Source organism: Oryza glaberrima, chromosome 1 (genome assembly GCF_000147395.1).
Source record: "Oryza glaberrima chromosome 1, OglaRS2, whole genome shotgun sequence".
NCBI lineage: Eukaryota > Viridiplantae > Streptophyta > Magnoliopsida > Poales > Poaceae > Oryza > Oryza glaberrima.
Window position 1 is genome coordinate 37,225,158 of NC_068326.1, and position 21,546 is coordinate 37,246,703.

Consider the following 21,546-nt stretch of genomic DNA (forward strand, 5'->3'; position numbering starts at 1 on the left):
TAAAATAATATGATGAAAAAGTTAGAAATTTGTGTGTAGAAAAATTATATGATGGAAAAAGTTAGGAATTTTGAAATATTATTTTGGAACTACACACGGCGTTAGTTCCAAACATTTTTTCAAACTTCCAACTTTTCCTCACATCAAAACTTTCCTACACACAAACTTATAATTTTTTTCGTCACATCGTTCCAATTTCATCCAAACTTACAATTTTAGCATGAACTAAACACATCCTACTTCCCGTTCTAAACTGGTTCTTTTTTTCTCGGATTCTTCGGTATACTAAACGGTATTTTTTATGTAAAAACATTTTATATAGAAATTATTATAAAAAAACCAAAAAATATTATTTTCTAAATTTTTAATAATAAAAATTTAATTACTCTATATCTTGTTAATCCTTGGATGATCGAACGGGACTCAAATATCAGGGTGACTCTCAGCCGTTGATCAAGCTGACCCGGTCAAAGTACTTTGCAAATATCAGGCAACAAGTATACAACAAACGAACGCGCTGAAAAATCTGCTCAATTATCACTATCTGAAGAAAATAGAGCTAGTACAGTAATACTATCAGGCATGTCATTTTGCGATCTTTACTACACAACAAAGTCATTATGGCCCATCACATTCGTGGGATCTTAATGTGATAATTTTTGCAGCTGATAATTGAGATGAGCAGTAGTAGTACTATCTCTAGAGGTCAGTAGTCAAACATCGGAGTTTGCAAGATACTTACTTTGTTTTAGGTTATAAAACATTTTGATTTTGATCAAAATCAAACTCGATTATAAGAAAAAAAAATGTTTGTTGGTTACCTACATCATTCTCCAAATACAATTTCGATTGGGCTTTTCAAGTCTTATTGGATAGTACGTTCAAAGGTTCGTTTTAGGCTCATTTCCTCCGTAAGAAAAACGATATAATCTACTAACGTATAATTAATTAAATATTATTAGTTAAACATATGTCGACATGATTTTTTTTTAAAAAACACTTAACTTAGCTCAGTTCGGAAAGTGTGCGCACGAAGGAGAAGTTGGAAAAGGAGAATGATGTAGCTAACCAACAAACATATTTTCTCTTAGCGTTGGAGCTCCCATGGAGCATAAAAATAGTTTAGAGCATAGATAAATAGCTTGATATACTATTTTCATGATGTGGTTCTTTTAAATTCATAATATATTTTCAAAGGAACACAACAGTATTTTGATCTAGTTTACCAACAGCAATGGATTTTATACTCCCTCAGTTCGTAAATACTTGTCGATGCTGATCACAACTATTTCTACTTTTATCATTCCTACCTTTTCTAATGGTTAAACTATGATAAGAGAGTATATCTAGAATATAAAACATTTGAGAATTTGGCATTCCATAATAAGTATTTAGTATAATTATAGAAAAGACTCGATAATTCGACATTTCTTAAGTATTTGGTATATATAATTTTAGAAAAGACAATAGGTTAAAGTTTAAACATAACTAGTGTTCCTTAATAATCACTCATAAGGATCGGTCTTATAGGCCTTGAGGTCGGGTAGGGCTACCTCAAGGAGCTCATCTCCCGGTGCATGGTGCATACATGTATTTTCAATAATATTATATCTACGTATAAAGTCGCACCTTTAAATTTATTCTACATGAAAAGTAACAAAAGGGCAAAATTCTAACATAATTACACCTTAGAACAATCATTTTTTACGACTAAAATATAATGAGTTTGAGGTTAATATTTTATCTCTAATATAATACTATTAAAAGTATATATATAAATTTTTCTAGATTTTTTTATATGTGTCTAGGACATGATTGCCGTATGACAGTATGCGATACGAAAGAGTTGTGGATCGTCATTACTAACAAACAGATAATCTCCACGCCTCGGCAACTCCGCTCCCCACTGCCATGGCCGCCGGCGGCGGCGGCGACCGCGGCTCGCCCGAGGCGGAGCTCCGGCGCGGGTTCAAGACGCTCGCCGTGACGCGGCCCGACCCGTCCGCGGCGGTCTACGAGGTCCGCCTCAACCGCCCCACCCGGCTCAACGCCCTCAGCCCGGACGCCTTCGCGGAGATCCCGCGCGCCATGGCGCTCCTCGACCGCGCCCCCGCCGCGCGCGCCGTCGTGCTCTCCGCCGCCGGCCCGCACTTCTGCGCCGGCATCGAGCTCGGCTCCCCCGGGAGCCCCGCCACGGCCCCCTCCGGCGACCCCGCGCCCGCGGCCGCCGAGGGGCTCCGCCGCGCCATCCTGGAGATGCAGGCGGCGCTCACGGCCATCGAGCGGTGCCGGAAGCCGGTGGTCGCGGCGGTGCACGGCGCCTGCGTCGGCGGCGGCGTCGAGGTCGTGGCCGCCTGCGACATACGGTGCTGCTCCAAGGACGCCACGTTCGTGCTCAGGGAGGTGGACATGGCCATTGTCGCCGACCTCGGCGCGCTGCAGCGGCTTCCGCGGATCGTCGGGTACGGGAACGCCGCCGACCTCGCGCTCACCGGCCGCAAGATCACCGCCATGGAGGCCAAGGAGATGGGGCTCGTGACCAGGGTGTTCAATTCCAAGCAAGAATTGGATGCTGGCGTTGCAAAGATTGCAAAAGGTACACAGTTCGATCTTCTTGTATTTTTTTTTACCATATAAATAAATATATATCTATGTTCTTAGCTAGTACTCCCCCGTTTCAAAATGTTTGACGCTGTTGACTTTTTAGCACATATTTGACCGTTCGTCTTATTCAAAAAATTTAAATAATTATTAATTCTTTTCATATCATTTGATTCATTGTTAAATATATTTTTATGTAGGCATATAATTTTACATATTTCACAAAAGTTTTTGAATAAGACGAACGGCCAAACATGTGCTAAAAAGTCAACGGTGTCAAACGTTTCGAAACGGAGGGAGTATTATTGTAGCTGTTGCTACCTACTACTCCATTAAACTGTGGAATCAGAAGATTTTATCTTCATTCAGAATTGACAATGAAATGAACCGTGTGTAACTGTAGAATCATGTTATCTCTTGGATTAATGTTGGACTGTATATCGTTTTTCATTCAACAAATTCAGCCTATGCAGGCTCTAATTGATGTAACTGGATAGGTCATTCAGGACTACTTTTGGAAGTATACCTTGTTCAGTTTACTTTTAGTGGAGGCATTACATCTTTCATTACTGAATAAAACCACAAGTATTACCAAGGGAAATAATGATAACAGAGATGAATCACATTGCTTACAGTTGCCGACTTGCTTGTATTCAACGGTAGCAACTTTCCAGGACTAATAAGTAATAATGCCTTCAACATCCATATATATAATATTCATTTATCTTGAATTACAAATAGTGGTGGTCTTATGGTTATACCAGATTATACTCTAGATTAGATCGATCCAATTCATGCATGACGCATTACACTCTGTAATGGTTGGGGAGATACACTGGTCCATTTTCCACTGTAACAGGGGGTGGATTGCAAAGCTTTGGAGGGTGTCTTAAACTTTTAGGGAAAAGCCCATTCCTGATTAGATGTCTTTCTTTGTTCTCGGTCCTATTGTTACTTTAGGCTGGTTTTTTTAAGAACTCGAATTCATCAGAAACGTGAGCTGTGTCTTCTCCTCCTTCATCCTTTTTAGAAAAGAATACAAAGAGAAGCTTATTCTGCCCATCTATGGAGAGAATGAAACTAAACGCTCTACCAACCTGCCTAAAAGATCTGGAGAATGAAGAACTGCATAGACAATATGCTAACTAACCACTCTACCACTTCAATTGAATGACGGACTTCATCTCTCCTTAAAGTCAGATCACTTAATGACTTTCTGCTCCTGTTTTGACCCTGTGAATAATCAGCTGTGATGTTTTGAGGGAATATGTATTCAATATTATATCTCTGTCAATTGAAGAAGTTCGATTTATCCTTAACATGATTGCAAATATTGTTATATGGATATAATTGTTTCTTGTTTAACATGCACATCACATTTTGTTTTTGCTGCTAAACTCAACAAGCTTGGCTTATGCTAAATATAGTGTTGGATATGATTAACCATTTCAGAAATATCTGAGAAGTCAGCATGGGCAGTGATGGGAACAAAGGCTGTTTTGCTGAGAAGCAGGGATATAACAGTAGAGCAGGGCCTGGAGCATGTTGCAACATGGAACGCCGCAATGCTGAGATCTAATGACCTGGAGGAGGCTATCCAAGCCTTCCTAGAGAAGCGGAAGCCAGTCTTCTCCAAACTGTAATGATCAAACACCATACTTGACAGAAGAAAGTTATATTTGAATCCTAGTACTTCAGAATAAGGGAAAGGCTATAATCTATGATTGCAGTTGGCAAATATGTGAAGAGCTTACACTTAGTACAGTGGACCAGAAATGCTTCCAATCAATGCATCAAAGATCTCCAACATGTTGCTGCTTTGTTGATTTGTTCAACTGTGGAAATGTGTTCTATAATGACCTGAAGAATGCTATAAAAAGGACTTCCTGGAGAGGGGGAAAGCCTGTCTAATCCAAACTGTAAAGTTGAGGTTGTGTGAATCCTGGTACCTAAGAAGTTGAGATTGTAAACTTGTAAGAGTAGCCCACTTTTGGGAAAATATGTGAAGATCTTACATGTAGTAAACTGAAATGCTCCGTTTAATAAGTCAAATAATTCACGATGTCGTGGCTTGGTTAATTTGTTCAATTGTTTATTGTCGTCTGCTTTAGCCATTTCTTGGGTCATACTACTATATATTACCCTTTTTCTGTAACTGCTCCATGCTAACTGATGCACTATTGGTTAAGTTTTGGTATGATGTCTGTTTTTGTCATCATCTTTGATTTTTATCACACGCGAAGTCACAGTTTTCAAACGGATTCCGAAGCCATGTTGCAGAAGAGCAACACACCGGCATTTCATGAGCCAAGACAAGATTAGCTTAAAATTAGAAATGCTCTGCAGCACGACAAGGTTCCAACAGCAGGCTGCAAATAACCACTGAAACGACACAAAAAATCTCATTACGAAACCAACAGGTTTAAGCTTGGAATGGCAGCTCAAGTGAGTGGCGTTTGTCCACTGCAAAATACAATCTTGTTCACAATCATTCATCAAAGCCAAGTAAAACAATCCCTTTAAGTTCAGTGCTCTAGCTATATACGTACACAATTAGAACCGAACTAATCTGGATGGGAGCGTATCCTATGCACACAGGCCCTCACGTGTACACACCGTGTACACCAACTAAAAATTATCACAAAAAATTCTAGGAAAATTCATACATATACTTTCAATAGTATTATATCTACGTGCAAAGTCGCATCTTCAAATTCATTCTACATAGAGAATAAAAAAAGATAAAATTCTGACAAAATTACAACCTTAAAACTGTCAGATTTTTTGTTTTTTTTGTTACGGCTAAAATATAATGAATTTGACGTTAAGATTTTAACCCTAGGTGTAATACAATTTAAAGTATGTGTATGATTTTTTCTAGATTTTTTGGTGACATTTTTTAGTTGGTGTGTACGTGTGTACACGTGAGGGACTGTGTGCATAGGATATGTTGCCAATCTGGATACCTCACAACCAACCAACTGCTTCAAACCACTGATACAGGAAATACAAGGGACAATAAGGAGGAACAGAAAATTAAAAGGAGAAATGGAAATGTGAAAACAACCACCCAAGGTCATAGGCCTAAGAACATCAGTGACCTCAAATCTCAACCCAAACACCAAATTAGCAACAAGCCGGCACTAAAAATCCCTGAGTCTTCCACTATAACTGCATACATGGGCAACTAGACATTGTCATCATCGACCTGCCTCAACTCCCCAGCTTGTACGCCCTGGGTTCATCACTGAGGATCCTTGATCATCCAGGCCTCCGATTGCGAGGGCGTCACGGCTTAGATCTGGAGATGCACTGCGAAACCTGCCGTCCTTGTCCTCCAACAAGTTGCCCAGGCCTGCTCCCAGATCGCCGATATCGGCTGCCATCCTTGGCTCATCCCATGCCACCGGCTTTCTACCCATCTCGATGTCACCGACGGCTCTCCCCATGTTTGGACTCATGAAACCATTGGTTGGGCGAGGCCTCAGACCTTGCTCCTGTGGAACTGGGACTCTGGCGCGGAAGTTGTTCTTGGAGGCAGGAATTGCAGAGAAGAATATATCTTTAATGTTCTCCACGACTCCCCTGTTGTATGGGTTGGCCCGTTGATCATACCGATACCTGAAGTTCTCATATGTTGTCTACAGAAGCAGAGGAAAAGGTAAACAATTAACTGAATACATACACCATGCAAGACTAGGAATATATGCTTACAGTTTCAGGAAACAGTATTTACCTGGTTGGTGCTCATGAGATACAAGTGAAATACAGAGAGGCCACCAACAAACCAAACGGCAATAAATGTGTAGACTAGCAGAGCAATAGAAGCAGGGGTCTTTGCCATAGCCTTCCATATTGTTATCTGCTCAGAGTTTCTGATCTTAACAATGTATACCCAGCAGAACCCAAAGACGTAGAGGCAGAGCAGAGTTGTTGAGAAGACAAACATATAAAAGAACCTGTAATTCCTCTGCACAGTCATGTGCAAATTTATAAGCATGTTGAAGCATTTCAAAATCTATAGTAAAAACAGGAGACTTAGAAAGCGAGAATTTTGGAACTGCAGAGATGCTCTATGTTACCACAATATGAAATAGCTAACAGAGGATAATTTCAGCATAAGCAAGATAATAAAAATAGCAAATGGAAAGCACAATAAAAGATAATGATGCATGCATGCATGATTACACGAAAATAACCATAGGAAGGTCATTAGGATGAATAAGCAGATAAACTCCTCATGGACTGAAACGGCTAACACACCAGTACATACAGTTTATGTAAGTAGGGAATTTTATCAGATTTGCATATGTATGAACTTACAAGTCCTATGCATTGCCCAACCCATGGGCAGTGATGGTCAAAACGTTCAACGCAGTTGTTGCAGATAGAGCAATGGGAGCAACGAGGAGGCCGGTACAGCATGCAGGTATCACAGTATTTTGTCTTCACAGTGATTCCATTGACAACAACATCCTTCACTCGGGGCAAACGCATTGGTGGAGTCTGGTTAGATCCAACCTCTGCATTGCCATCCAAACCTTCAGGTTCTGGAGGGTGTGCATTCCGAGGTATTATACCTGGATCCCTACCAGAAGTGAGAAGTAGAAGGCTCAAGTCCTGAAATATGCCAGAAATTCCTAAAGTGGTAAGTCTGAATGTATACATATATACATTTATACACTTTTCTGTTTACCAAACAAAGACAATTATGTACATGTCCTATTCAATTACAACCTATCCCAAAAATCACATATACTAATTGCAACACATTTGTGGAAACCAATGAAGAAGGTAAATTGAAAAGGTTGACAGTGATACTTACATATGCCGTGAACACAACTGCTGAAATCATTACTGGTAATCCCAGACCATAAGAAAAGTTATTCATCAGTTCTTTGGCAACGAACAAACAAAAGATTGACGCTGGCGCGATGATGAGGAACATGGTGACGTACAAGGATCTTGCATCGGGTCCAAATATAAACCTCCCCTGAAGAACAAATACCTGAAAAAGAAACAAAAGCTATAAGCTGCAATCACACCTTCCTACTTCTTAAATTCGCAGAAGTGATTTGAAGATCTCATACAGCTATCATCACTCCAGCTAGGAAATAATTTGAAGATCTCATACAACTGGCATCACTCCAGCTAGCTGGGCACTATTGCCAACTTTGTCTATGCATACCTCACTCAAAATGGACAAGGAACAAAATCATTTTCACATTGTAACATCATATCATGTGGAAGGATTATTAAAGCACTAGCTAGCATAAACTAAAAATCATTTAACACCTTAGTTAAGACTAACCAAAGCTAAGTACTCATGTTTCTTGTCCTTCTCACTACCAAGGACACCATACATGTCCTACAATCCACATTCCCAAGTACAAAAGTCACGAGATAAACGTCAGAATAAGTAGCTATCAACAGTACAGAGCTCAACAAAATAATCCGAGCACTCCCATAACTCAACAAAATCCTGGTCCCTAGAAAGAAAAAAAAAGGTCAATTCGAGTGCACCACCTCAAGAAACGCACAGATCCACACATACACCCAAGAAGCGAGGGGAAGAGAGAGAGAGACAAAGATGTCGAGAAGAAGAGAAGAAGCGGGACATTGGCGCTCACATTGTTCCCTTTCCAGCGCTGGTACACCAACGGCCCATCCCCGCCGGCACCGGCGCCGCCGCCGCCGCCGCCGCCGGAGCTTGCTCCGTTCATGGGCGCCGCACTCTCAGCCCAAGAACCACTCCGGCGGGATCAAGCCCCCCCAGATCACCACATGGCCGGCGGCGCCGCGCGCCTTGCTCCTCCTCCGGCGGCCACGTCAGCTCCCAATGCCGCAACCCCGCCACTCCGCCGCCGCTTATGCCGGAGGCCAAGACACGAAGAGGAGAGGAGGAAGAAAGAGAGAGAAATCAAAGAAAGATGGGGACTTGTAGTAATATTGTGAGGAGAACAATTGTTTTTTATTTTGCAAAAGGCACCCCGAGATTTTGGTGTTTTGTTCCCCCCAAATTATATAGAGCCCCCTTCTTTTTTTTGTAGTTGTAGTAGGTAGGGTTCTCCACTTTTTGTAGATATAGTTTTATTTATAAGTGATTCTACTAGTTGTTTATTTTTAGTTTTAAAAATTCCTCTTTGATTGGGGGTTAGTTTAGCTGATGGGCACCTTATTGTCCACCAAATTTTGAGCTGGCAGGTTATTCACTTGTGATGGGAATGGTGGTTGAACAAATTTGGGAGGGTTTGTTGTGTCCACCAAGTAGCTCTAGCTAACTTTTATGACTACAAGTGTAACAATATGTTCTTTTTATGGTACTGTTTGTTAGTGATAATTGGCGCGCTAAGCCACCAACAATGTAGTATATGTGAAATGAGAATTTACCTACATAAGATATCATGTACCGCAACTGTTCAGTACTATCTTAGTATTTTATAATTTGACACTACTGGGAAAGAAATGGAGACAAATAATTATGCTAATAATTACTCACTCCGTCTCAAAATATAATAACTTTTAGCTCTCAGGATATGTCTCAAAATATAACAACTTCTCCATCAACATTCTCTTTCCAACCAATTACAATCCCCACCATTCACTTTTTCCACCTACCTGCACTACTCATCAAATCACAACCCTTCACCATTTATTTCTATCTACTTTTTTAATAACTATCTCGAACTCTAAAACTTCTAATATTCTGTCACGGAGGAAGTATAAATTTTAAAGAAACGAAAGCTAAAGAAATCAAGATCAGGAGAGATATCAGGATATCACTAGGGGGTGAAACGTAAAAATAGGCTGAAAAGCGGTAAAGGGAGAAAGTGTGCCAGTTGGACACTGCGCTGGGCCTCTCCACTTTTTTGCTTAAAAGACCCTGATGATATATGCTTAACAGCTTAAGCTCGGTAATTTTTTTTCACTAATTGCCTCATGATGGCGTTTCAGAACATGTGATCACCAACGAAATCAACAGTACGGTGTTAATTTTCCTTAACATTTTACACTGTTCACAAAGTCCAGTTTAATCACTCTGTTACCTGTAAACATACTACAGTATTTGTCCTGACAAAATTGAAAATTCAGAAGTACCTGGTCAGTGGACCTTGGGGGAAAACTGTACGGCCGAATGGATTAAATCTCGAGTAGGCCCAATTAAGAGAAGGGCCCATATGTTTCCCCGTACGGTGGGCCCCGGAAAGCCCAGTTAGAAAGGAAAACCCGAAATTTTGTGGGGCCAACGGGAGTGGAGGCTTTTGGGCCGAAATGAGGCCCGGCCCAACCGTAAGCACCCTCTCGTTTATCCACTTCACTGTTCACAGCGATGGAGAGGGACAGATAGAATCCCATAGCCAAAATTTAAAATAATTTAGAGTTGATTTTATGATTTTTTTATCGTGGTTTATTTTATTCTAGTATTTATTTTTAAATCGCTAAGAATATATATATATATATATAAAGAATTTATCCATAAAACATTTTTAAGTTGCTAATAAACTGTTGGCATAGACACAATTAGTAGTATAAGCGAATCGATCGGACGCTCGGACGTGAGCTTTCGCGCCGCGCACAGCCGGCGACGGAGTCTTCCTCCGGCGACCACGCTCTCTTCTTCTTCGTCGTCGGCGTCGGCGTCGGCGTGCCGGCAGCAAGCAAGCAAGCATGTGCGTTCATTCTGTCGACAGGTAGAGGAAGAGCAAGTCGCAGGTCAAAGGTGTTGACATGGACTGTCTGAACTCCCCAAACTCTGAACTCAGTTGCGAGTCGTACATGGACACTTGCTGCCTTCTTCTGTAGGAGTAAAAAGAAAAAAGAAAAACAGAAAAGAAAAGAAGAAAGGTTCGCCCGGCCGTGGAAGAAAGTAGTAAAGACTTTCTTTCTTTTGCTTGATCTAATCTGTCTCTAGTTAAGCTGCATGCTGCACGAGAGATGCCTTTAATTACGCTACTCTACGTGCTGGAATGGAGAATCCAATGCAGGAAGCAGGTGAGGTGAGGTAAATAAAGCGCTATTCAAAGTAAGCAGATCGAGCGGTGGGTGGTTGTCATAACGTGGAAGCTTCTCCTTCGTCTTCCATCTCACCTCACACAAGTAGAAGTAGGAGATGAGAAGGAATTTGAGAGAAAAAAAAAGCTCAAAGCACACCAACACAAAAGGAGAAGAAGATGCCTTGTTCTTCACAGCAACCAGTTCTTCCTCAAGTCCTAATATAATCAAATTAGGAGGAGCAGTAGTAACTCTCGCTCCCCTTTCCTACTCCTACTTCTGGATTCTTGTGCGTGCGACAATAACCCGGTAATAATAAGGGTGTATTTAGTTCACGCTAAAATTAAAATTTAATTGAAATTGAAACGATGTGATGGAAAAGTTGGAAGTTTGAAGAAAAAATTTGGAACTAAACCAGGCCAAGAGAAAGATAAAGATTAATTTGACACACGTAAAACGAGAAAACTATTAACACATAATTAATTAAATTTTAATTATTGCAAGCTCGATACATTTGATATTTTAAAAGCAACTTCTATATTTAGAAAAATCATACGGAACATATCGTTTAGTAGTTTAAAAGCGTAATAACAGAAATTAAAGTAAAATCTGAATCCTCAGTCCTAGATTCCAACTTGTTTTTTTTAAATTTCTAACTTTTCGTCACATCGAACTTTCCTACACGCATAAACTTATAACTTTTAAGTGAAACTAAACACAGCCTTTGGTAAGAAAAGAAACATAGGGAAGTGAAGCACTCTACCGAGAGAGACGACGACGAGGAGAGAAAAAGTTTTTGAGTCTTGATCACGCGACCGCCCTGTACTGTGTCCCTAGCTATAAAACGCGGGCGCGCGCGCGACCTCCCCAACCAACTACTCCTCCACCTCTTACCTGACATGTAATAAGCGAGCTGACCAACAAACCCAACCCCGACCCGCGCCGCCGCCCGCCAGCGAGGTCGTCGCCGGCGTCTAAGCTCTCATTCATGGCGGCGGAGGCGGCCTCCGGTGGCGGTGGTGGGTACCGGATGCTGCCGCAGGCGGGGTTGCCGATCGGTTTCCGGTTCCGACCCACCGACGAGGAGCTCCTGCTCCACTACCTCCGCCGCAAGGTCATGTCGCGCCCCCTCCCCGCCGACGTCATCCCCGTCGCCGACCTCGCCCACCTCCATCCATGGGACCTTCCAGGTACGCGCGCGGCCACGATCATGGCGCTAGCTTCTTCGTTTTTGGGGGGTTTTGGCATTGCGTTGACGAGCATCGGTGGCGGATTATTTACAGGCGAGGGAGACGGCGAGAGGTATTTCTTCCACCTGCCGGCGACGAGCTGCTGGCGGAGGGGCGGCGGCGGGAGCAGGGCGGGCGGCGGCGGCGGCGCGTGGAGGGCGTCCGGGAAGGAGAAGCTCGTCGTCGCGCCGCGCTGCGGCAAGCGGCCCGTCGGCGCCAAGCGGACGCTCGTCTTCTTCCGCCGCGGCGGCGCCCGCACCGACTGGGCCATGCACGAGTACCGCCTCCTCCCCGCCGACGACCATCCGCCGGAGGCCAACGACGTCTGGGTGGTCTGCCGCGTATTCAAGAAGACCACCACGCTGGCTCACCGCCGTTCGCCGCCGTCCATCCGTGGCGCGCCACGCCGGCGAGCCGCCGCCGCCGACGACGACGACATGCCGTCCTCGCCGTCGTCCTGCGTGACGGACGGCGGCGACGCGGGGGAGGAGGGAGAAGAGAGCAGCAGCTGCAGCGTCGTCGCTTCTAATTGTCCATGAGATGATCAGATGAGAGAGGGAGAGGTTTTACCGTGTTAGTGTTTGACTAGGCCGTTAATTACCATGCTTTCATGTCCTAATCAGCGCCCTTCTTTTGCTCTACTAATGTCTTTTAATTAATTAACTAGTTGTAATTCCTAGCAAGAGAGAATCAGAATCGAGCTCAAACAAAGAAAAGAAAAAAAAGAAAAGAAAATTCTCATCTTTGTTTGAGCTCACTCCGAACTCCGAAGATAATCAATTATCCTTGTTTTCAATCTCTTCAGTCACTCTGTTTCAATTTAAAGCTTCTCAATCAACATATCTTCAGTGCAAGAAACAGACACTAGTAATTACACATAGCTTCAGTGCAAGAAACAGCAAGAACAGATGAACAAAAAAAAGGGAGAGAATAAAGTGGGTGAAGAGGAGAAAGCAGAGCAGAAAGGGCAATGCATTTGAAGGAAGCAGAAAGGAGATGATTGGATTACTACTGCTGATATCAATCGATGATGATGATGATGATGATGAAGAAGAAGATAACAATGTGGGGGTGAGGAAGAAGATGCCTTTTCTTATCCGTTGCAGAGTGGCCCCTTTGGAGCAACAGGAATATGGAACCTGTTAATGGTAAGAGGAATAGGAATATTTTTTTGCAGACACTGCATTGCACTTCCAGCCTCTCTCTCTCTCTCTCTCTCTCTCTCTCTTCTGTTCGTCGTTCTTTGGTCCCCCTGCAGAAGCATCTATCTCAATCTTTGAATAGTAATCCGAGCGAATAATTGTTGGTACATGACCGAAGATTTGTGGGGGAGGAAAAAGAGGATTTCTTCGCACACTGGGAAGTCTGAAAACTCTGATTCACCTGGAGTAGCCACTGTCACAAACTGTTAACTGCAGTTACAAGGATAATTGAAGCATCTTCCTCGCTTGATCTCGACACTTCGACAGTAGTAAGCTGATTTCTTCAAAGTATGGACTTTTAAAACGCAGGATTCTCGAACACATAAACTGAAAAAGTCATAGGACAGAAAAGAGTAATACCGGGCATTTTCCCGTGTTTTGAAGTGCTAGTTAAGTAGTTATTACTCTTTTATGGAAGGCGGAAAAAACGCAGCAATAAGAAAAGGAATAGACATGAAGATTTTTTTTTTAAAATAGGTATATGTTTAATCCAAATGAATTTCATAAGATTACTGGATACCTATTCCTTTGATCCAAATAACCACGTTTTCCATAGGAATAATTCCTCCAAAATTCATCGTTAACCATAAACCATGACCATGTTTTTTTTTCTCCGACAAGAAGATTAAGATTTTTATGGCACGTTTTTCAAACCGCTAAACGGTACGTTACGTGTGAAAACTTTCCATATGAAAGTTACTCTAAAATATCATATTAATCTATTTTTCAAGTTTATAATAATTAAAACTCAATCAATCATACGTTAATACCATATTATTTTGTGTAAAAAAAATTAATATTTATCTTCATCCCTATCTTCGGAAGAAAAGAAAACCACCCATGAAGAGCCGTACTCCTACACAGTACCAGATTTTTTTTTCCATAGGTTTGAACCGATTGAAGACGCAAACGCAACACCTCACAGATTGACTGTAGCTGCACGCAAGCACTGTACCAGAAGCTCATTTTATTTTATTTTTCTGTCAGACTGAAAGAGAAGAGAAGTCGTTTTATCCTGACGAGACGACAGCAACTGGTCATTTGCAATTTGCCAGTGGCGTGGAAACAGTAGAGTCAAGACCGTACTGAGTGGACAGTAGCACAAGAAGATTCAAGGCGCAGGTCGAGGGCCTTTTTCAGAGCAGAGCTGATGAAGAAGAAGAAGAAGTTTGGATTGGCCCAAAGTTTTAAATTTTGTTAAAATTGGAGACGATGTGACTGAAAAGTTGTGTGTATGGAAGATTTGATGTGATGGAAAGTTGGAAGTTTGGAAAAAAACTTTAGAACTGAACACACCCTAAGAAGATGATGAGACGATGAACACCCCGCATATCTAGCGAACGACCGGCGACAGACAGCCGCGATCAATCACTGAAGTCTGAAGATGATGACACCGATCGATGGCCATCGCCGTCGCATCAGATCACTCGCTAGGATTATCTCTATTTCTTTCTTCCATTCAGTTTCAAGAAAAGCAAAGGTTCTTTTGCACCAAAATTCAGACATTTCTTCAGAATTTCGAATAACATTTCTGAATTTCAGATGCTCTGCAGCTCTGAATTTCTATGAAGAACAAAACAAGCTAGCTCGTGATCCTAACAGTCCGATCGCGCACACGCAATCGGAGACAAAGAAGGCAACATATATGCGTCATCCGGTGGTCACACTCGCACGCAGGATGACAGGAGGAAGAAGATGACTTTGGAGGAGGAGAAAAAAGAAGAGAAAAGAAAAGGATCTTTGGTGGTTTCTTGCAGAGAGGTTAGCTTCAAGCACACACTTGTTCATCAGGTGGTAATACCACCACTGTCTTTGACGAGATTGGCATGCATGGCTGCCATGATCTGCTGCAGATCGGAATTATTGTGGCTGCAAGCAATGCCCAGTGTAGGAGTAATAGCAGCAGTAGTAGGTGAAAAATTGAATGGGACACATGGACCGACATAATTAATTTATCGGTTAATAAACCTGTTGGAACCCGAAAATCTTGCTGGGAAATACGAATAAACAAAAACAAACGTCGACTTAAATTAAACCTGCATTGCATACTGTTGTTGTACTCCAATTTCTCTGATTTGTCAGATTTGCAGTTGATAGATGAGCATATAGGCTGATTGGCTGTGTGTACAGTTCAGTGCACATTTTAGGGCGTGCATTGTGGATAAACTGGGTAGTCGTGTTAGCAATAACCAGCTCATAATATGATAGATTGACCCAGACATTATTAGGTGATCATCATATGATATGATACCCCACTGCCACCTAATCATCATGCCACGCGTCCATCTCTCGCTCAGTCACACACTTCACTCACACACCAAGCCAAGTTTGTTTAACAAGTTTCCAACTTTTTCTTCAAACTTTCAACTTTTCCATCACATCAAAACTTTCCTACACACACAAACTTTCAACTTTTCCGTCACATCGTTTCAATTTCAACCAAACTTCCGATTTTGGTGTGAACTAAGGTTGTGTTTAGATCTAAACTTTGGATCCAAACTTCTAACTTTTTCCATCACATCAACCTGTCATACACACACAACTTTTCAATCACATAGTACCAATTTTAACCCAAACTTCCAAATTTGGAAGGAACTAAACACAGCCTAAACACACTCCAAATGAAGCGCTAGCTATACAGCTCGCGGCACAAAGTACAAAAGTTAATTTGCTGTCTTGGCATTTTTCTTCCTCTCTCTTGTGCCAGTCCACCGGCCTTAATTACCAGCATGGATTAACTTAATCGGTCAGTCAATCAGCTTAATTAGTCGATGTACGGACGACGGGCGGTGGTTCGTGGGGCGACGAAAGCCAAACCGCCGAAAGTTGGAGATGTTGCTTGCGATCCTACGCATCAAAAGATTTGGGAGCTCATCACTCACCTCACTCGCTCACAGTCTCTCACACGCCAATCCAATTGCCTCTATGGGCTCATTTCGATCCAAGGGGCTAAAAATTAGCGCTAGAGAATCTTACCATTTAGAGTATTTAATAAAGTCTACATACAAAACTACTCGCAGAATCTCTAGGGTAATTCGTAAGACGAATCTAACCAGATATATTAATACATGATTAGCGGATAATTATTGTAGTATCACTGCTGCAAATTATAGATTAATTTCATCTCGCAGATTAGCCTAGAAATTATGGAATGAGTTTTATCAGTAATATACGTTTAATACTCCTAAATAGAAAATTTTAGAGAGCTAATTATCAGTCTCACATGAACACAATTGGAGTAGTACAACAAAGCAGTTTTTCCCTGGGAGAGAGGGTATATGCATGCGCTTTTCCGATGGTTGCTTGCTCCCTTCTCCAAGACCAAATCCATCTATCCATCCATCGATCGATCTATCTGACCAATGCATCAAAGGTTGTGTTTAGATCCAAAGTTTAGATCCAAACTTCAGTCTTTTTTCATCACATAAACCTGTCATACACATACAACTTTTCAGTCACATCATCTCCAATTTTAATCAAAATTCAAACTTTGAATCTAACTAAACACAGCCTAAGTGTCAACCATTAATTGTCTCTGCTAGTACTCCAGTCTCTTTCTTCCGGGGACAAGCCAAGCCAATCTCTGATGAGGCGATGACCCCAAAAGTCCATGGATTGATCGATCGGCCATGCGCCGTGCGATGCAATGCATGGGTACTCTACTCTTGCAAGTCATCGTCCATCGTGAATGCAAATCGGCCATGCCAACCATGCTATGCTTTGCTCCACAAGGAATAGTAGTAGCACAGTTTTCTAGGGTTCCATCGAGCTAGCTAGGACCAAGGACAGTGCATGCATCGTAGCACTAGGCCCAGTTAAGTTTAGATTTTGGTTGAAATTGAAAATGATGACTGTTATGTATGTATAACAGGTTGATGTGATGGAAAAGGACTGAATTTTGGATCCAAACTTTAGATCTAAATACAACCTTAATATATATGTTTTTTTAATGATATCTAATGGGTACAAACACTAAAAGTTGTTTTAAAAAAGATTTGTATTTTTTTATATAAAAATGATATTGTCTGCTTCCTTCCGGCGTTGTCCTGATTTATAGAACTTATTTTGGAACGGAGAAAATCGGGGAGTAGAAGTTTGACAAACGTGCTCACGATAATCTATAATATGCATTCCCTTCGTCTCATAAATAGTGCAATTCCAGTAGTATTCAAATTTTGTTGCACAAAGACATCTCTCTCTGTCTTTTACCTCTTAACCACCTTCATTCTTCTAAACACCTCTCATTTAATAATGATATATGGTTCATTTCCCTTAAATGCAATATTATCTAAAATGTTAAACCTTCGTCCCACAATATAAGAGATTTTAAAAGGATATCCTATCTAGATTCTTAATACTTAAGGTCGTGTTCCCCTAAAATCCTAGTATTTATTTTTATCTTTTTTTTTTTGAGGGAGGGGGTGTTGTTTGTGTGCTATATGGAGAGGATAAGAGGAAAAGAATTGGGCCAATAGCTAGTTTGCTATAGCTGACCGACTAGCTTAGCTTCTCTTCTCAGGTTGGAGCACACAGCAAGCAACCATGAACCATGTGTATATGCCTAGTACTCCTATTCCTATATATGCATAGCTCATGCACTTGCCGTCTAGTTCAGTCTCTCTCATGGTTTACATTTATGACGATGATTCAGGACGTGCACAAACAGTATTAACAATGATTGTCAAACCCACAACAGCAACAATGATACAATTTGGGCGGACATTACGTACTTAAAATTAATTTCGGCCAGCTGATCTGTGCTAAGACAATTATATTATTAGTCAAAGGATCAACAGGGGAGTGCGTTGAAAAGAAAAAAAATCAATCAAAAGGAGGAAGAGGTTTAAGATCAAGTTGTGCGAGAAAAGATCTCCCTGCTGATTGTTGCTGCAACTTGCAGGCTTTGCAGCTAGCTCGCCTCCAAACCAACCGAACTCTAATTTGTTTTGTTCCTTGCTGCAATATTTGCTGACTTATATGGTATTTTTCAGAGATAGGGCCCGTTCTTTTTGATATTTTTGTTAGAGTGGATTAATGCAACACGTTTTCCAAGCTTCTAAACGACATTCTTTTCAAAACTTTATGTATGAATTTCTTGAAAAAGTTGGTTTAAATGTATTTTTTAAGCTTTAGGAAAGTTAACTCATTTGTGTGTACTCTTGAATAGCGGAAAAAAAATCATCCAGCTATTTAGCTATTGAGTTTTTTTTCTTTACCACAACGAAATTGGAGTCGTCCTCCTTCTCCTCTCCCCGATCGTACTTCCCACGGAAAAAAAACCCCACCTTGTCTAAAAAAACCTATAAAAAACTAGTGTTTTCAATACCCACAAGAAAAACCAAATATAGAAAAATCTGAATCCCATAAAACTATTCATCCATATTCCTTTAGGTTCTATTGTAACGTAGGGATATGTCACTAATTTAAGAGAAAGAACAGTATAGTAATGATCTTGGCAGCTGTGGCTGAATGAATGATATGAGCATTATATAATTTGAGACGACATTGGCATGTGGTGGAGCCCCATATATGCAAGTAGTGGAGGAGGAACAGATGGGGAAGGAACCAGTGGAGTGGAAGAAGAGACTTCTTCCCCTTGTGAACACTGAACAGCCCACACACTATTAATTCCATTGGTTCAGTACTCCTCCAGTACAAGGCTGTAGGGTAGTTATAAAGTTGGCTTCCCTCCAAGGGAATCCAAAATAAGTCAAGAGACAATGCAACAAGGAATCCCTTCTCTAGTCTCTAGTACCAACCTGGCCAGCACTGCATCTCTGCATATGCATGGACACACTTGGAAGCAACATAGAAAGGAAGGGCCATTTCTAGCACTGCTAGCTAAGGCAAACACCAAAGATTAGTTCAAATTTTTATATGAGCGAATTTCAGTTTGGGTTATTTAAGTGCTAAATTCTCTGCTTCATATGCTTACTTCCTAATTTAAAAAGGCTACATATATCCCGTTGGATATAGAGGCCGGGTAAAAAATACCCTTCCCTAAAAAAACCCCCAAAGGTCAGAAGCACTGGCCGTACTCATCATCGTTTGTTGTATAAAAGAACAAGACGCTATTAAAATTTAAATTTTAAAACTTAATTTGAAATTGGTTTTAAGGTATTTTTAACATAAGACACATATATAAAATTTTATTTTTATTGGTCGTTAATAAACCGATACGACTTATAATCAGTCTTGGCTATCCAACGAGACCATGTTTTTATAAGAGGGTAGATTAGATCATCATCCAGTGCCTGCAAGCATCTAATTAACTCAGTAGCTTGAGGCACTGATAAAAGGGGATAGATTTTACTGAAGGTTTATTATTAATATTTTTAAAAAACCTGGTTAATAGGCCCGGTTACCACCTGGTTATTGCAGTAACCAACCTTAAAGGAAATCCTAAGCATCAGTAACACATCAACATGAAGACACAGTTGGGCAGGGTGGGGGTTGCCTGCAAAAACAGTCTGCATCTGTTTTGCAATCAATGGACTCTGTTTAGGCAGATGGGTAGTAGCTGTGTTGCTACCAAAGTGCCAAGCTTCATGATCCTGGAATTATTATTTGGGAGACTTCTAGAATGAGAGCAGCAAAAATATAGGAGAGGTGTTTCTTCCATGCAGGAAATGGAATCTGAAGAATTTTGGGAATTTGGCATGGACCTGAATTGCTTGGTTTTCTGCCACTTCTCATGCAGTGACTTGTACTCCTGAAGAAAAAACCGCAACAGCAAAACCTTTGCTTCATGGTTTCAACATCTCCTCCTACTTTTCGTTTACTGATTTGTGTTCAACAAGCGGCAGATTTGATTCACATCCATATATATTATGCTAGAGAAAGTCTTATTTTTCATACACACGTTTTCCAAACTATTAAATGATGTGTTTTTTCAGAAAATTCTATCGGAAAATTGCTCAACAAATAAAATTAATCTATTTTCTAAGTTTGAAATAATAATTATTTAAATAATTATGCGCTAATGGCTCACTTTGTTTACGTATCTTCTCAATCTTGTCATTTTTTTCTTTTCTCAACCACACCCTAAAATATGCAGTTTTTTCAGAGTAAAAAGTTTCCTTTGTTTTGTTTATAATCTAAAAGTTTTCTTTGTTTATAGAGGAAAAGGTGCAGGGTTACTTTTTCTCAGAGAGGTTCTAGAGGCTTGGAAAACGAAGGCCCATAAGTTGATGGGCCTACGATTCGGCCTATCAGGATCAGGCCCAAACATGCCCATCCGTATCCGTAGCCGTCATCTGGCAGGTGGGGCCAGGCTGTCATAGCTCACGTTCCCGCCAAATTTGGGCGAGGCGCCGCTCCGCGAATCCCTCGCCGCCGCTCGCCGGAGGCAACCGCCACCCTTCCCTTACTAAGACGGCCGCGGAAGAGGAGGAGGAGGAAGAAGAAGGCGGTGGCATCCCCCACGCTCCTCGACCGCCTCGCCCCCCCCCTCTCGCCGCCGTCGTCCCTCCCCTTCGCCGGCTGCGATGGGGTGCGCCGCGTCGGCGACGGACAGCGCTGAGCGGCGGAGGCCGGGGCGGTCGCCGGGCCACGACGGCGAGCAGCAGCAGCATCAGGATGGGAGGAGGCGCGGGTGCAAGGTGGCGCCGGAGCCCAAGGAGGAGGACGGCGCGGCGGCGGCGGCGTTCTTGGCGTCGATGCCCGGATCCCCCAGCTTCCGATACTACTGCCAGAAGTCCGCCACCGTCGACGCCATCGTCGCCGATGCCGACGGCGACGGCGACGAATGCGTCAGAATCACCGGTGATCAATTGCCCCGATCTCCTTCTACTCCATCCATGGCTGCCTCTTCTGAATTTCTTTTACACTGACACTTCAACCATCCTGCTGCGCTGCAGAGACGCCTCAGCCGATCAAGAACAATGGCCATGGCTCCAGCGAGGTAGAGATCAATCCATGGCTTCGATCTTCCTCCCGAATCCCTAACCGAATTCATCCTGAATTTAACATGCAGCTCTCCAAATCGGCACCGGAGGCGAGCAGGTGGGTCAGGTTCAGAGGCCTTGCGCTCGCCGCATGGTGCAGCTTGTTCAGCCGCCATAGCCGCCGCAGCGCAGCCTCAGCTCCGTCTCATCCTCCTCCTCCTCCTCCTGCCAAATCTCACCAACGCTTCGACGCCGCTGCTCCGGCTGAGAGATCAGTTCTTCTCTGAATGGATAGACATTTGAGTTTCTCAGCTTGTGAACCGTGGCTGATCGATCCCCACATGATGATGGTGCTCTGCATCATCTGCTGTGTTTCTTTTTTCTTTTTAATCTTTGGTTGTTGTTTGTAAGCTAACCTTGCATTTGAGAAAACTGATCTCGTGGATGATGTAAGGAGCATCAGTAATTAATTTACTGCTCCTTTTGTGTACCATAGACAAGCATGCTTGATTAGGTTGAAAGAAAAGGAGAATCATAGTGAATTTGGAAGGTGTTCATCCAGGTTTGATGAGCTGAGAATTTTTTTCTGTGTTTCTGATTTCATTCTGGATGATTTGAATGTATTCAGGGTCTACC

At 42.1% G+C, this 21,546-nt stretch overlaps 4 protein-coding genes across 5 annotated transcripts; 3 read left to right on the plus strand and 1 right to left on the minus strand.

Moving 5' to 3' along the window:
- Positions 1–1,844: 1,844 nt before the first annotated feature.
- Positions 1,845–4,689, plus strand: LOC127784007 (delta(3,5)-Delta(2,4)-dienoyl-CoA isomerase, peroxisomal). The gene is made up of 2 exons (XM_052311180.1): positions 1,845–2,596; positions 4,054–4,689. The coding sequence occupies exons 1-2, from the start codon at positions 1,912–1,914 to the stop codon at positions 4,242–4,244; spliced, it is 876 nt and encodes a 291-aa protein (XP_052167140.1). The 5' UTR covers positions 1,845–1,911; the 3' UTR covers positions 4,245–4,689.
- Positions 4,690–5,564: 875 nt separating this feature from the next.
- LOC127783998 (probable protein S-acyltransferase 7) lies at positions 5,565–8,515 on the minus strand. Its single transcript, XM_052311168.1, has 5 exons — positions 8,232–8,515; positions 7,427–7,609; positions 6,925–7,221; positions 6,338–6,571; positions 5,565–6,242 (listed from the first exon to the last, which is right to left on the minus strand). Exons 1-5 carry the CDS (start codon positions 8,322–8,324, stop codon positions 5,802–5,804), a joined length of 1,248 nt encoding a protein of 415 aa, XP_052167128.1. The 5' UTR covers positions 8,325–8,515; the 3' UTR covers positions 5,565–5,801.
- A 2,937-nt stretch (positions 8,516–11,452) lies between these two features.
- On the plus strand, positions 11,453–12,647 carry LOC127764497 (NAC domain-containing protein 83-like). Its single transcript, XM_052289383.1, has 2 exons — positions 11,453–11,783; positions 11,877–12,647. Exons 1-2 carry the CDS (start codon positions 11,582–11,584, stop codon positions 12,359–12,361), a joined length of 687 nt encoding a protein of 228 aa, XP_052145343.1. The 5' UTR covers positions 11,453–11,581; the 3' UTR covers positions 12,362–12,647.
- A 7,695-nt stretch (positions 12,648–20,342) lies between these two features.
- LOC127775284 (uncharacterized) lies at positions 20,343–21,497 on the plus strand. 2 transcript variants are annotated; one of them, XM_052301562.1, is made up of 3 exons: positions 20,366–20,788; positions 20,884–20,927; positions 21,000–21,497. In XM_052301562.1, exons 1-3 carry the CDS (start codon positions 20,512–20,514, stop codon positions 21,195–21,197), a joined length of 519 nt encoding a protein of 172 aa, XP_052157522.1. In that variant the 5' UTR covers positions 20,366–20,511; the 3' UTR covers positions 21,198–21,497. The 2 variants fall into 2 exon arrangements, with proteins under 2 accessions (XP_052157520.1, XP_052157522.1); XM_052301560.1 differs by having other exon boundaries at positions 20,343–20,788; positions 20,884–21,497.
- The last annotated feature ends 49 nt before the right edge of the window (positions 21,498–21,546 follow it).